This window comes from Urocampus carinirostris, unplaced genomic scaffold (assembly GCF_059441175.1).
Source record: "Urocampus carinirostris isolate Australia breed hairy pipefish unplaced genomic scaffold, RoL_Ucar_1.0 HiC_scaffold_117, whole genome shotgun sequence".
In the NCBI taxonomy this organism is placed as follows: Eukaryota; Metazoa; Chordata; class Actinopteri; order Syngnathiformes; family Syngnathidae; genus Urocampus; species Urocampus carinirostris.
In genome coordinates, this window is record NW_028283223.1 from 1718 (window position 1) to 18015 (window position 16298).

The 16298-nt window shown below is 44.4% G+C and overlaps 2 protein-coding genes across 2 annotated transcripts; both read left to right on the forward strand.

The window, feature by feature from the left end:
• The first annotated feature begins 4731 nt into the window (after nucleotides 1-4731).
• Nucleotides 4732-16023, forward strand: LOC148345059 (uncharacterized). The gene is made up of 4 exons (XM_088325919.1): nucleotides 4732-4789; nucleotides 5003-5305; nucleotides 9588-9680; nucleotides 13987-16023. Exons 1-4 carry the CDS (start codon nucleotides 4732-4734, stop codon nucleotides 15123-15125), a joined length of 1593 nt encoding a protein of 530 aa, XP_088182045.1. The 3' UTR covers nucleotides 15126-16023.
• LOC148345060 (uncharacterized) lies at nucleotides 5226-7379 on the forward strand. Its single transcript, XM_088325917.1, has 2 exons — nucleotides 5226-5826; nucleotides 5896-7379. The coding sequence occupies exons 1-2, from the start codon at nucleotides 5356-5358 to the stop codon at nucleotides 6832-6834; spliced, it is 1410 nt and encodes a 469-aa protein (XP_088182043.1). The 5' UTR covers nucleotides 5226-5355; the 3' UTR covers nucleotides 6835-7379.
• Nucleotides 16024-16298: the final 275 nt, after the last annotated feature.

Sequence of the window (16298 nt, forward strand, 5' to 3'; positions counted from 1 at the left end):
TTTACACAGATCTCAAGACAATCATAAATTATACCTAAACCGACGCGCTGCACACCTTTTTATTCTAGGTAAATTAGCCTTGTTATGTTTTTCACGCAGCCATGTCTCTTAACTAACAGGGTTCCTGAGCATCGAACTCCCGTTTAGACAACAAAATCTCAACACAGTTCACATATCACATCCGCTCGAACTTGGGCCAGACTACGGATGGAGAAATTCACATGCATGCATTTAATTTAGCTCCGAGATTCTGGCTCCTGTCTCTCCACAAATATCTCGACAAGCAAACTGAAATAAGGAGATAAAAAAACATTCCTTACCTCAGTCGCTGGTGCGAGACCGATGAGACAATGAGAAGTTTCCTCCCTTTTCGGTTTTATTTGATTAGTGGGTCAATTCACGTTGTGGCGCCATTGATTTGTTGAGGAATTTGTCGGTTGGTTAGGAAAAGCCTTCTCATATGTGGATAAGGAGACAGAGGCCAGCTTCGGAGGGAGATTTACAGCTTTATTGCAGATTCTCTCAGAGCATTGAACATGACACTGTTTTTAAAGCTAGTAGCAGCGACTTCGATTGGATACACCCCAAAAGGCGGTCCTGTATCACGTATGAGTACGTGACCAGTCCCGTGTACGCCGTATGAGTACGTGACCGTTCCTTGCACGCCGTCTGGCAACGGTATCTTCAAGGTAAACTCTAATCGTCTGGTAACGGTATCTTCAACCGAGGTCACCCCGACCTTTTCCCACAAGCAAGTAATGTATTGTAAGTTAATGTAGACATGTATGCAAATCTATTTCTATATATGCAAGTGCAAATGCTTTTGAGGATTTGCCACAACACTCATTCTTTCAAAATATATACAGTGAAGAAAAGAAGTATTTGAACACCTGAGAAAACCTCATCTCATAAGCTGTATCGCTTCACCTTATTAGGGTCGCGGGGGGGGCTGGACCCCATCCTAGCCATCTCCGGGGAGTGGGCAAGGGACACCCTGAACCGGTCGCCAGCCAATCGCAGGGCACACAGGGAAAGACGAAACATTCACACCGAAGGACAATTTGGACCGGCCAATTCACCTGAAATGCATGTCTTTGGAATGTGGGAGGAAAACGGAGTGCACGGGGAGAACATACAAACTCTGCACAGTAGTAGCTGGATTTGAACCCACGCAGGAGGTTCCCATGACCTCAGAACTATGCCGCACACGCTCGTACCACTGCACCGCCGTGCTGACCAGAGAAAATGAATGTTGATATTTGGTACGGTAGCCTTTGTCTGCTATTACAGAGGTCAAACGTTTGCCGTAGTCTTTCACCAGGTTTGCACACACTGCCGGAGATTTCTTGGCCCACTCCTCCACGCAGATCTTCTCTAGATCAGTCAGGTTTCTGGGCTGTCGCTGAAAAACATAGAGTTTGAGCTGCCTCAAGATTTTCGATTGGTTTCAGGTCTGGAGACGGGCTGGGCCATGCGAGAACCTTGATATTTTTCCTACAGAGCCATTCCTTGGTTTTCCTGGCTGCTTTCGGGTCATTGTCGTGTCGGAAGACCCAGCCACGACCCGTCTTCAACGCTCTGACTGAGGAGAGGAGGTTGTTCCCCATAATCTCAAAATACACGGCCCCAGTCATCCTCTCTTTAATGCAGTGCACTCGTCCTGTCCCATGAGCAAAAAAAAAAAACCCAAAGCATGATGTTATCGCCCCCATTTTTCACAGTAGGGATGGTACTCTTATGATCGTTCTCTTCATTCTTCTTCCTCCAAAGACGCTTAGTAGCATTATGACCAAAATGTACTATTTTGGTGTCCTGACCACAAAACCTCCCGTGACTCCTCCGCATCATCCAAACGGTCATATGCAAACTGAAGACGGGCCTTGACATGTACGGGTTTAAGCAGGGGAACCTTTGGTGCCATGCATGATTTCAAATCATGACGTCTTTGTGTATTTCCTACACTAACCTTGGAAACGGCGGTCCAGGCTCTGTTCAGGTCATTGACCAACTCCTGTCGTGTAGTTACGGGCAGATTCGTCACCTTTCTCAGAATCATTGAGACCCCACGAGGTGGTCTCTCCGAATGAGATTGACCGTCATGTTTAGCTTCTCCCATTTTCTAACGATTGCTCCAACAGTGGACCTTTTGTCACCAAGCTGCTTGGCAATTGCTCTGTAGCCCTTTTCGGCCTTCTGGAGGTGTGCAATTGTGTCTCCGGTGTCTTTGGACGGCTCTCTGGTCTTCGCCATGTTACTAGTTCAAGTCTTACTTATTGCGTGGGGTGGACTTGTGCAGCCGACGACCTCAAACGGGTTCATCTGATTCAGGATGATACATGGAGCGTGGGACCAACAGGTCTTTCTGGGTCAGAATTCTAGAGGATACTCAGATGTTCAAATACTTCTTTTCTTCACTGTAGCTTACTTTCTGGTTGAACAGACAAGGTTGTTCTCTGTGGTTTCTGCAACATCGTTCACAGTTAAGTCTTGGCAAAATGAAGCCCCATAAAGCAGTGAAGCCCAGCAGGCAAATGTTTCACACACACACGTAGGGGCTTTAAGATGAATCATGTCCTCGATGACGCCGTCTCGTGGACAGAATCATTTATAACGTGATCGGTGCGTGCAATCAAATATCGGGGTGTCAATCTTGCGTTACTCTGGCACTTTTCTTCAAACGACACTCTTTGCACAGACGGGCACATGACTACTCGACATCTAAGGTTCGGCTGTGGAGTAGTATAAGGGCGTTTCGCTGGCGGATTTTTTTTCAAAGACGTCTATTTTGAAGTTCTTTTAGTTGGCTTTTGCTTTATTCGCGTGTGTGCGGATTTGAGACGACCATGCGGACTTTTCTCTATTAAGAATGTGTGAGCAATGCTCCATTGAGCTCATGCGCTTTTCCATTGCGCCTTTATGGTGGAATGTTACTTTTATTAGGCCGAACAGGAACAAACCCCCCAAAAATATGAAAAAAAAAGTTCATTTGAGTGTAATGAAATAAATGTACTTCCATCTCTTGTCTTCAAGTCCCGAGTAAGGCTTAAGTTTGAAAACGTCGCACTCAACCTTTAAAAACACCCCCCCCCGTTGCTCCTGTCACAGTTTCTGCCTTACCTACGTTTTGTGTAATCTCCAAAATCTTTGACCGTTTCCGACGAGTGCCAGACGTGTCTCTCAAACGGGAAGTGCCGACGTCGGCCATATTGACTCGTTTTTGATGGCCTACAGGAAATCTAGCTCTGTAGCGATCCAGGCATAGGGCACACCACAAGAAAGCTTTAACACTCCTCTTTCATGAGACAACGGTTGATTTAGTCGATTTGATGACGTTGCCAATTTTTCTGAAAATATTCTTGTTTCCCAGAAAACTTCACAGAAAAATGGCTTTTTGCAAAATGATGCATGTCAAGCAGACGTTTTGCTTCAGTGCTCTTTTTAAACATCTATATTTTCGATACCTAGACTATGTAAACAATACTTTCCATAAACACAAGGTCACTTGGCTTGAAAAATAACATTTGATTGCAAGAAGACTAAACTTATGCATGAACTTTGCAAAAATTCTCAGCCCCTGATGTCTCGGGTGACGTGATCACACGATTCGGGTCGTCAGGGTCCTACGATACGTCATTCCAACCAAGGCCCTGGTCATTCTTTTTTTTTTACAAAAGACTAAAGATTTGAAGCGTTAACAGTATCTACTTATCTTTGCTTTTCTATTCAGCGCCGCACGAAGTAATAGATAGATGGATAGATAGATAGATACTTTATTCATCCCCGTAGAGAAATTCACACTTCCAGCAGTCTACCCCGCTGTTTTATTAGATTACAGATTAACATGATGCCCTAGGGGTGATTGTAGCGGAGCGGATGACGTCACGCCAGTCCAAAAGTTCGACATCCCTGCGGCAGATGGAAATCATTTCTTTGTGAAAATCCAGTTATACACCACCTCGTGTTAGCAAGTCCTCTCCGATTCCCCCCGGCTTTCATGTCTCTGTTTAGCGGCGTTGAAGCCGGATAGCTCCGGGTAGCTCTGGGTGGCTACACGTTAGCGTCCAGAATGCTAAACGTGAGCCATGTTTGTGCAAAACACAGCGGCGAATGCAGGAACGAAACGAGGCACTAAGTGTTGATAAAGATCGGATCAAAACCACTCCTACCACCTAGTGGTCATTTCATTCCCAGAGGCCAAATACTTGCTGATCAGTAGCGCTTAAGCCTTTAGATTTTTTTTTTTACGTTCCACGTTACGTTTTTTTTTTTTTTTTTTTTGTCCCACTCGGGGACAATGCTTCCGAACGAGTTGAGGGCAATACAAATACATTGGGACCTCGGTGATCGCGGTTAACGGGGACCAAAACCACCCGCGAAAAGTGTAAATCTTCCAAGTAGCGACGCCCCTTCAAAAAAAAAAACCTTTTCAGTACACTTCCCCTGTATACAGTACAATACAGTACACCATATGGAATACGATTAGAGAGAGAGATTCTTCTATTCTATTTCCTGCTTTCGACTGGTCCGATAAACTCGCTTTTTCCTCGGCGGCGAACATCTTTGGCTTTTTCTCGGCTCGGCTGGACGCACCGAGGGATAAAGAGCGTTTCGCCGAGGGCTTCGAAAAACCTTTAGAAAATTGGCCGCGAGAAAAAGGCGAGCTCACTGCCAGCTATGGCGAGAAGCGTACCGTATAGGAGGTAAGCGCGGTCTACTGTAGCCGACGGGCCAATGGGAGTCGAGTATTCGGCGAGTGCCGGCCAATCGGCTCGCGTCGATGGCCGTATACGTGCGTTTCTTTGTGTTTTCAAATGACTCGTTCTAATTGAATATTTTGCTTTCAGATGTTGTAAAATTATGTCCTTTCTAAATTGGAATATTTTCCATGATTCATTTTTGAATTTTTTGAATTGATATTATTATTAGTAGTAATTTTTTGTAACTATTACATGGAAGCGCGGAGTAGCGAGGTACCACTGTAAACGTGACTTGTGTCTTGCAGACGTCGGCCGAGAATATCTTGCTACTGCGCGCCAGGAACCAGAGTTACCTGCCGTTAAAATTGAGGAGGATCTGAAGCCTTATCACGTGAAGCAAGAGACAGAAGATGGGGAGCCTGTTGAGGAGGAGGACGATGGTCCAGTTTTGCGAGTGACAGGGGTCCGTTCAATAGTTGAAGATCAAGGTCAACCTGAAGATCAAGGTCAACCTGAAAATAACGGTCGGCGGGAGCTTCTAAGCATCAGCTCCCGTCAACACGTGGAAACCGATGACGCCGACACGTCTCGCTCCACAAACGCTGAAGGTGGTAACACATGTTCGCAGTGTGGGAAAACGTTACAAAGCAAGGCTTATATGAAGTTACATATGAAATTCCATGCTGGCGAGAAGCCTTTTGCCTGCTCAATTTGTAGTAAAAAATTCACTAAAAGTGGAAACTTAAAAGTACACACTAGAACCCACACTGGCGAGAAGCCTTTTTCTTGCTCAATTTGTGGTAAAAGATTCATTGAGCATGGGATATTAAAAAAACACACCAAAACCCACACTGGTGAAAAGCCTTTTTCTTGTTCAGTTTGTGGTAAACGATTTGCCCAGAGTGGGGACTTAAAAGTACACACTAGAACCCACACTGGCGAGAAGCCTTTTTATTGCTCAATCTGCGGTCAACGATTCACTTTAAGTGGACACTTAAAAAAACACACCAAAACCCACACCGGCGAGAAGCCTTTTTCTTGTTCAGTTTGCGGTCAAAGATTCACTAACAGTTGGAACTTAAAATTACACACCAGAACCCACACTGGCGAGAAGCCTTTTGCCTGCTCAGTTTGCGATAAAAGATTTACTACAAGATGCAGCTTAAAGAGACACATTAGATCACACACTGGTGAGAAGCCTTTTTCTTGTTCAGTTTGCGGTCAAAGATTCACCCACAATGGAGATTTGAAATCACACCAACTATTCCACACTGGCGAGAAGCCTTTTTCCTGCTCAGTTTGTGGTCAAAGTTTCACTTCAAGTGAGCACTTAAAATTACACACCAGAACCCACACTGGCGAGAAGCCTTTTGCCTGCTCAGTTTGCGATAAAAGATTCACTACAAGTTGCAACTTAAAGAGACACATTAGATCACACACTGGTGAGAAGCCTTTTGTCTGCTCAGTTTGCGGTCAAAGATTCTCTAAAAATGAGAGCTTAAAAAGGCACGGACTCTTCCACACCGGGGAGAAGCCGTTTTCCTGCACAGTTTGTGGTCAAAGATTCACTAAAAGTGAGAACTTAAAAATACACACCACAACCCACACTGGCGAGAATCCTTTTTCCTGCTCAGTTTGTGGTAAAAAATTTACCTTTCGTTGGATGTTAAAAAGACACACACTAACCCACACTGGGGAGAAGCCTTTCACCTGCTCAATTTGTGGCAAAACATTCAAAGAGAAAGGGAGCTTTAAAAAACACACAATATCTCACACTGGCGAGAAGCCTTTTTCCTGCTCAGTTTGTGGAAAACGATTCTCATTTAATTGCTCTTTAAAGTTACACCAAAAAACCCACACTGGCGAGAAGCCTTTTTCCTGCTCAGATTGCGGTAAAAAATTCACCGGAAGTGGAAATTTAAAACAACACACACTAATCCACACAGGGAAGAAGCCTTTTACTTGCTCAGTTTGCGGTAAAAAATTCACTACAAATAGAAACTTAAAAACACACACATTAACCCACACTGGGGAGAAGCCTTTTTCCTGCTCAGTTTGCGGTCGAGGATTCACTACAACTGCGAGCTTAAAACAACACACACTAACCCACTCTGGGAAGAAGCCATTTTCCTGCTGAGTTTGTGGAAAACGATTCTCACAGAATGGAAACTTAAAAATGCACCAAAAAACCCACACTGGCGAAAAGCCTTTTTCTTGCTCAGTTTGTGGTCAAAAATTTGCCCTAAATGAGCATTTGAAATTACACCATCTAACCCACTCTGGAGATAAGCCTTCCGCCTCTTCAGTTTGAGGAAAACGATTCACCTTGAGGGGGGACTGAAGATAACACACACTTACCCACACTAACGAGAAGCGTGGTCAAACATTCACTAAGAGTTGTAACTTAAAAAACATTCACACAGGCTGTCCATAGGAACATAACGGCTACAAAACCATTTGCCCTCACCTTTTTTCCTTTTTGCCAGCACATCAAAAAAGCTACATTCATTCACAGGAAGTGAACAGACTCTCTAGTTGTATCATAAAGATTTGTGACCCCAAAGTCTTCATATGGATTCAAAAGATTCAGGATTTGCATACCTGTCATATTTCTTGATAGATGATTTATTTCATCTCTTGTCCCCATAAACTTTTGCCTTTTATCAATAATCTCATTTCATTAGCTGCATCACTCATCCTCATTAGGGTCGCGGGGGGAGGGGGGGGGGTGGGGGGCCGGAGCTTATCCCAGCCATCCCCGGGCAGTGGGCAGGGGACACCCTGAACAGGTTGCCAGCCAATCGCAGGGCACACGGTGACAGACAACTCATTCACACTTAGGGACAAATTGGAGTGGCCAATTCACCTGAAATGCATGTTTTCCGAATGTGGGAGGAAACTGGAGTGCCCGGAGGAAACCCACGCAAGCACGGGTAGAACATGCAAACTCCGCACAGGAAGTCTGGAGCTGGTTATCAATAATTATAATAATAAGATGGCCGACATAGATCTTTAGGGTTGTGGCCTGTTCTCACCAGAGCAACAAAGCTTGGGGAGCCCGCGGTTCTCTCCGTCCCTGTCGTCTGGATGATAGAAACCTCTGTGAAGTCCACAGCTAAAAGAGTTAAGAACCCGGCTTTTTTCATTTTCCTGTGAGGCCATGAGCTGCTTCTCACACACTCCTCCCCCGAGTGACTTTTGTTCTCAAAGGTACACATAAAGGGTGAGTGCAAGAACCTGTCTTTGGTGTTTTGGGCAAATATCCCATGTTAGCACGCTATGAAAACAATCCCCGATCATTGAAATGAGTCTATTATCTTCAAACCGTGTTCATTGATCGGTACTGTGAACCTGTTGCATCAAATGCAATATTGCACAACCGTTGCGATACCAACGGTATCACGACAACCCTGTATGTAACATCCCACATGCCGACATTTCTTGTGTAAATACCATGTCAATTATAACTAGCCTTATCCCCCTTGTTTTATAACATTATCTTCTCTGCTCCTTTATCTTCTTGCTCATACCTCACTATGAATGTGTAAAACTGGAGTGTCATGCCCAATTTCGTTGTCACAATATGTTAGCCCATTTGTAACAATGACAATAAAGGTATATTCTATTCTATTCTATTTCTTCCATCTTCCCCCTTGCTAACTGTAAGGGAAATTATGGTTTAAGGTTGCCCTTCATACTAAATTCTATACTTTTACTTTTAAGTATTTATATTGACTCAATAACTCAGGGATGTGATTTTTCCGCTAATTCGCGGAATTCCGCTTTTTTATCTCCAAAAATAAAATTTTAAAATTCCCGATTTTTTAATTGGTAAAAAAAAAAACGATTTCGTCTCGAAAGCATTCCATTTTAGTGTTTCCGTAACTGAAATGAAACGTACTTGCGATTGGTTGAAGTCTCCGTGTTGACCAATAAACGCGCTTGTTATAAAGGCGTAGGAGTATGCCATTGTTCATTTCTCACACGTTTTTGCCGAGTGTTTAAAGAAAAATGTCCGAGATCGAACGCAAAGACGCTCCGCGAGGTAAAGAAATCGCTAAGATCGTAAAAAACAAGTTTCGATCGGACTGGTTAGAGAAGGAATTCTCTACAAATGTCGGTGACCCCGACGTGATCCAATGTAGCGAGCAGAGACGGGAGTCGTAGGCGGAGTGTCAAACAACGAAAGCCGCTTTAATGACATTTAAACTGGCAATAACAAAACAAACACGAGAGTGGCCAGAACCGGCCGAATGAAGAGTCCCCCTAGGAACTCGCTAACTAAACAATAGTTCCGTGGGTGAATTATGTACAACCCACTACAGTACTTTCGTTTATAGATAACATCTTCTGCTATAACAAAGACATTTGTGGTATGTTCTAATATGAATTACTTTTCATTTGGTCATGATACAATTATTTGTTCATGAAATTTGAACTCTTCAACATGATTTATGTGTTAACTTAGTCATCACATGAGTTAGATATGATGATATTCTCAGTGATAGTTTTTAAAAGCAAAGGCAGTCCAATGTTTTTTAATGTGACTGATTTTGAGTTGATTTCAACTGTCATTTTATATGGGATAGTTCAGAATACATTGAAAATTGATGCTGTTGTTTTGTCTATTTCTTTGTCATCTGAGTGCATTGAAAGTACTTAAAAACACGGAAAACCCATGAGCTCCGGGGGGCTTCGCCCCACTTGTCCCCCCACCAGGGCACTGCCCTGGACCCAGCTGGGTGCCCGCGGCCCCCAGACCCCCGCCTAATTTTCAGATAATTTCACTTTGGTCAAATTACATCCCTGTTCCTTGCCCTCTTGTAGCTTTCAGATCAGGTTGATGTGAGTTTCGTCACAAATAAATGCGGTTTGACTTGTGTTTTTCAGACATCGGTGAAGACCATCTTCCTACTGCATGGCAGGAACCAGAGTGTCCAGGAACTGTTTACAAGATACTCCAAATCGTGTTGAACAGAGCAGGTTGGTCGTTTTACTTTCGGCAACGTCCTTATTCCGGAGGGAACGTCGTTGGGCGTGGCCCCAAAAAATACGCAGCGAGGAGATATGGCAAAAAGGGAAAGCTCCTTATGGCATTGCTCTAAACAACTCGTCATGGTTGCCCGCCCCCGGGTCAAGACTTCCGCCAGATGTCTACAGACAATAAGCTATTGTCATCTCCAAAACTGCTTCAAGTTCATTTCAGGTTCAACTTTCCATATCCTTTTCTTTCCGCTTGACCGAATTGTCGAGAAATTGACGTCGACGCGTAGGCATGCGCAAACCGAAGCGGACCTTCTGTCACGTGGTCACCGTGGCGACGCAACGTTTACTTTCAAAACCAGGCACCGCTTGGGTATTTTTACCTTGTGTATTTTCACACCCTGAGGGCGCTGTCTCCCAAGTTGGTTTTAGATGACGGCAATCAAACGAGAGGCGCCCGAAAGTCATCGAGGATGATTTTGGGGGGAAGATCACCAAAACCTCTGATATTACCCCCAAAAGTTTCGAGTAATGATGCTCGGACCTGTGACCTCCCGTTCTGGGGAGCGGGCGCCCAACCCTCAGGCCACCGAGCCGGTCTACCTCCGTTGCTTCCAAAAGCGTCAATTTGAAGAAAATCGGAGACTTTTATGGGCGCGAAAATCCGGTATTGAGGGTTTATACCGAGTGACGGCGGTAAGTAGGGCTGCACGATGAAGCGAAATCCGATCCGTACGGCGACGTGACCCGCCAAACGCAACGGTGCAGGTTTTCGGCCTGTCGGGTTCAAACCTTTTGTGGAACGATGCACGAGTGAGCTCATGGGTCTTAAGGTCTTTGACTCTTTAGGAATCAAGTGTCTTGAGTTCATCATGATTTCTTGATTATTTCCTAACCTGAATGCTTGATCATTAAATTGTACTTCTTCATTAAGGGGTGCAGTACATCTATTGTCGTAGTAGCATACTCTACAGAGAGGATAGTCTTATTTAATTTTTCCGACGCTTTGAAGCGTAACACTCCGTACTTGTATCATGTCACACTGCGCGTACTTGACGTAAAGGTTGGCGCCGACACACTACCATACAGAATAATACAACGGATTAAGGAAACAAATGTCCGATCCCATTCCTCCCACTTGGCCCTGAGAACCCTCCAGTGAGTAAATGACAACCTAGTTATTAGTATCTTAATGCCATTTTACCAGGTATAGTAGGGGTCTTTAAAGTGTGACACGATGAAAAGTAAACACAAGAACAGTCCACCTGACCCTTAAGCTGACATATCGTTACCAAACCTTCCCTGTAGGACCCAAACACAGGAACGGAGTAGTAGTAGGGAAGTGGAGAATGCTGAAATGGAATGGAATTGATTTAAAGAAGCAGTGTTGATTAGTGCGAAAGAAGTGTGCGGAATGAAAAAAGTTGTTCGAGGTGTTAGGAAAGGAAGTGAATGGCGGAATGATGAGGTATCAGGGCCTGTGACATAGAAGAGACGTACCTTTGAGGAGAGGCTGCAAGATAAGAGTGCCGTGAAGTGAAGAAAAGGTTGGTAAAAGTCGAAAAGGAAAGCAAATGATGAATGGTGTCGAAAGATAGGAGTGAACTTTGAGCAAAGGAGAAAAGTGTTCTGGAAAGAAGTGAAAAGAGTAAGAAACGATGAGTGTGGAAAGGAAGAGAAAGTGAAAGATAAGGATGGTAGATTGCTGGTTGGCAGTCAGGACGGGATGAGTATTTTGAGGAGTGGAGGACGGGAGAGAAGTGAGAGTCCAGGCGATAGACGGTATGGAGAGAATGCCCGTGTTGGGTGATTGAAATGTGAAGCCTGTCAACATGGGAGGTGCAAGAGGCAGTGAAAGAAATGAAAGGGGGGGAAGGCACCTGGGTTGGATGGCTGTACTGCTGAATGCTTGAAGAAAGCTGGCACGGACATGATTGACTGGTCAGTAGGCTTGTTGAATGTATGCTTTTTAAGTGGTGTGGCTCCTGTTGATTGGTGGAGTGCATGTGTTGGTGCCATTTTATAAGGGCAAAGGTGATAAGTATGAATGTTGCAATTCGAGAGGTATCGGTTTGTTGTCTGTGCCGGGTAAGCTGTATGGAAGAGTCTTGATTAAGAGAGCGAGAGAAAGAACGAACGAGGTGGTGATGGAGGAGCAGAGTGGTTTCAGGAAAAGAAGAGGATGTGTGGATCAGGTGTTTGCAGTACGACGGGAGTGTGAGAGATATTTTGCAAAAGGTAAGAATGTTTATTTGGCTTTCATGGACTTGGAAAAGGCGTAGGACAGAGTTGATGGAGAGGCGTTGTGGCAAGTGATGGTAATGTATGGAGTAGGTGGAAAGTTGTTGGAAGCATTGAAGAGTTTTATATGAACAGCATAGCATGTGTAAGAGTAGGGAGTGAGACAAGTGAGTGGTTCCCTGTGTTGACTGGTGTGAGACAGGGGTATGTGATGTCACCATGGCTGTTTAATGTGTACATGGATGGCGTGGTGAGAGTATTTGGCAGAGGTGTAGAGATGATGGATAAAAGTCTAACAGTGTGGCGGCAGGCAAGTCAGATGATGTTTGCAGATGACAGAGCGCTCGTGGCTGATGCTGAGGAATCATTGAGAAGGTTGGTAAGTTTGGAAGCGTATGTGATAAGCCTAAGTGATGCGTCAAAGTTGGGAAGAGTAAGGCTGATGAGGTGTTCACGTGATGGAGTGGGCATGGCGTTAGAAATAAGGTCGTATGGACAGGAGCTGGAAGAAGTGGAAAGCTTTAGGTACTTGGGTTGTGATGCGGCTGCAGTTGGTGGAATGGAGTGCGAGGTATCGCACGGAGTGAATCGGGGAAGCCAAGGTTTCGGGTGCTCCGAGGAGACGTGGCCGCTTTGTCGTGTCACGTTTCATCTGGAGAGACGAAAGCATGACAAACTTGGGTGCCGGGTCGGTCATGGTCCAAAATTCTTTGAGTTTTTTTTGCCATTTTTTCCCTTTTTTTATTTCTTTGTTATTGTATGTGTTTGTCACCCCTCTTGTGGGATATAACCTAGGTAGATAGATAGATAAATAGATAAATAGATAAATGTCCCGTGTTGCTCACCTCCCGGCCGATCGCTTCGACAGCTGTCCTTCGTGGGTCAATGCATTGTCACAATAAGATTGCGGACCAGCAGGTTAGCCTCCTCACTCTCACAGTTGTTTTGTGGTGAACATTTTCTCTGTGAACTGCTCATCATTTTCTGCCCTGAATGTGATCAGGGCTTTTGTTTGCTCCACAGTCTCTGAAACATTAGCCCGCATGACCGCGTTCGACACAAGTCGTTCACTAACAGGCCGGTGCGACTCGACGCGAGACAGGAAATGATCTGATGTCTCCCGCATAACGATTTCATAGTGAATCGACAAGCGCAAACCTGACGTGGCTGTCGGAGCCTTCTATTGGCCAGCGTCACATATGCTTTAGAATTTAGAATCGATAGAATAGAATTTAACAGGTACAGAATGCCGACCTCCCCTCCGCGTCAAGAATCGATTCGGTCTCACGTGTTAGCATCATATTGTAAAGAAAACGGGACACGCGGAATCGTGCGCAGTAAACACGCGCAATGACATATATCCGTAACGTTATCGTGACTATGCCGCTTCAGCGACCGGCGTTTTGTCCGTGTGGATGTGAAGGCACGACTCCTTTAAGATAAAAACGGGGCTAAACAAATTGAGGTACTCGGCGGTTTGGAGTGCCAAGAGTCGTTTGTGGCTTTTTTGGTCGATTTGGACTCTGTGTAAAGTCGTCATTTGGCAATGTTCATGTTTTGAGGCAACGATAAGGTTTTCCGTTGCGTTTATGTCGAAGACATCTCGATGTATTTTGTTTCAAAAACATGCATAGTTGTGAAAAAGGACTTACATTTGTGCGGTTCTTTTCCAGCCATGTTTGTTGATATTGAGAATTTGTCTTCTGGGAAGTGACTTTGTTCCAAGTCAGACCTCCTTCCATCCGAAGTGGTTCTTTTGAGGGTCGAAGGGGACTTCTCCCTCGGACTTGAGAGTATTGGGACACGTTTCACTTGCACATGCACGCGCAAAGCAAGTGACGAGGAAAAATAGCGAGGGAAAGTGGGAAGAATGGGACGCAGCAAACAATCTGAACAAAGCCACTCTTGGCATCTCGTGAAGATTCCATTCCCAGAGGCTTAATACTCACTGTTCAGCAGCGCCTAAGCCTTTAGAATCTTTCTTACGTTTTGGCACTCGGGGACAATCTTCTGAAAACTGAACGAGTTGAGGGCAATACAGATAAATGTGACTTGTGTCTTGCAGACGTCGGCCGAGAATATCTTGCTACTGCGCGGCAGGAACCAGAGTTGCCTGCCGTTAAAATTGAGGAGGATCTGAAGCCTTATCACGTGAAGCAAGAGACAGAAGATAGGGAGCCTGTTGAGGAGGACGATTATTCAGTCTTGCGAGTGACCAGGGTCCGTTCAACCGCCGAAGATCAAGGTCAACCTGAAGATAACGGTCGGCGGGAGCTTCTAAGCATCAGCTCCCGTCAACACGTGGAAACGGAAGATGACGACACGTCTCGCTCCACAAACGTTGAAGGTGGTAACACATGTTCTCAGTGCGGCAAAACGTTACAAAGCAAGTATTATATGAAGTTACATATGAAATTCCATGCTGGTGAGAAGCCTTTTGCCTGCTCAATTTGTAGTAAAAAATTCACTACAAGTGGAAACTTAAAAATACACACTAGAACCCACACTGGGGAAAAGCCTTTTTCCTGCTCAGTTTGTGGTCAAAGATTCACCACAAGTGGGAGCTTAAAAATACACACCAGAACCCACACTGGCGAGAAACCTTTTTCTTGCTCAGTTTGTGGTCAAAAATTCGCCCAAAGTAGACACTTGAAAACTCACCAACTAACCCACACTGGCAAAAAGCCTTTTGCCTGCTCAGTTTGTGGTCAGAAATTCAACCGGCGTTGGTACTTAAAAATACATTCCAGAACCCACACTGGTGAGAAGCCTTTTTCCTGCTCAGTTTGTGGTCAAAGATTCATTGAGCATGGGATATTAAAAAAACACACCAAAACCCACACCGGCGAGAAGCCTTTTTCTTGTTCAGTTTGCGGTCAGAAATTCACCCGAAATGGACACTTGAAAATACACACATTAACCCACACTGGCGAGAAGCCTTTTTCTTGCTCAGTTTGTGGTCAGAGATTCACCCGAAATGGACACTTGAAAATACACACATTAACCCACACTGGCAAGAAGCCTTTTTCTTGCTCAGTTTGTGGTCAGAGATTCACCCATCGTTGGTACTTAAAAATACATTCCAGAACCCACACTGGTGAGAAGCCTTTTTCTTGCTCAGTTTGCGGTCAAAGATTCACTTCAAGTCAGAACTTAAAAAGACACACATTAACCCACACTGAAGAGAAGCCTTTGACCTGTTGACATTGTGGTGAAAAACAAAATATCTATATTGTCAAGTCATTTTTTATTTGTGACGCCCTTAATCACAAGAGTCTCAAAGGGCTTCCCAGGTTATTACACGGACATTTTTTCAGACTATTATTGGACATTAGAAATGACACACAAGAACCCACACTGGCGAGAAGATTTTTGCCTGCTCAGTTTGTGGTCAAAAATTCACTAAGAGTTGTAAAACATTCAATTGGTTAAGTATCATACAGTTCGTTTATTGGAAAATAACGGCCACAAAACCATTTGCCCTCCCCTTTTTTCAACCACTGACTGCTACCACGTCAAAAAAAAAGCCACAGGAAGGGAGCAGACTCCAGTTGTATCATAAAGATTTGTGACCCCAAAGTCTTCATATGGATTCAAAAGATTCAGGCTTTGCATATGCGTCATGTTTCTTGATAGATCTATTTCCTCGTGTGCCCGCATACAAGTTTTGCCTGTTATCAACAAGTATCGTTATTATAACAACAAGATGGCCGACCTAGATCCCCAGGGTTGGGGCTTGTTCTCACCAGAGCCCCAAAGCTTGGAGAGCTTGTGGTTCTCTCCGTCCCTGTCGTCCGGATGAGAACAATCCCTGTGATGTCCGCCGCCAAAAGAGATAGGAACCTTTATTTCTTCATCTTCCTGCTTGGCCACGTGCTGCTTCTCACACACTCCTCCCCTGAGGGTCTTTTTTGTTCTCAAAAGTACACAAAAAGGGTTATTGCAGCACCTTCTTTGGTGTTTTGGGTAAATATCCCATGTTGGCAGGCTATGAAAACAGTCCCTGATCATTGAAATGAGTCCATTATCTTAAAACCGGGTGCATTGATCATTACTGTTGACCTGTTGCATCATTTCTTCCACTTTCCATCACTGAGTGCTTGTGTCAACAATGTGTTTTATTCTTTCGTTTAATTCCATTTTCTTTGTCCTGTGAATAAAACGTAGTTTCATGAAATCAAACTGCATTATTTTTGGGTCGATGTTATTTTTCTTCTGGTCCGATCAATCATTATCCATATCAAATAACTCCAAAATCGATCATTTAAAGTTGTATTTAAAGTTGCATCTTTCATGATAAATGCTAGACGCGGGCTATTTCAAACGAATTTGTGTCGGAAACCGAGAGCACCGCCTACTGACCGAATTGGTAACCAC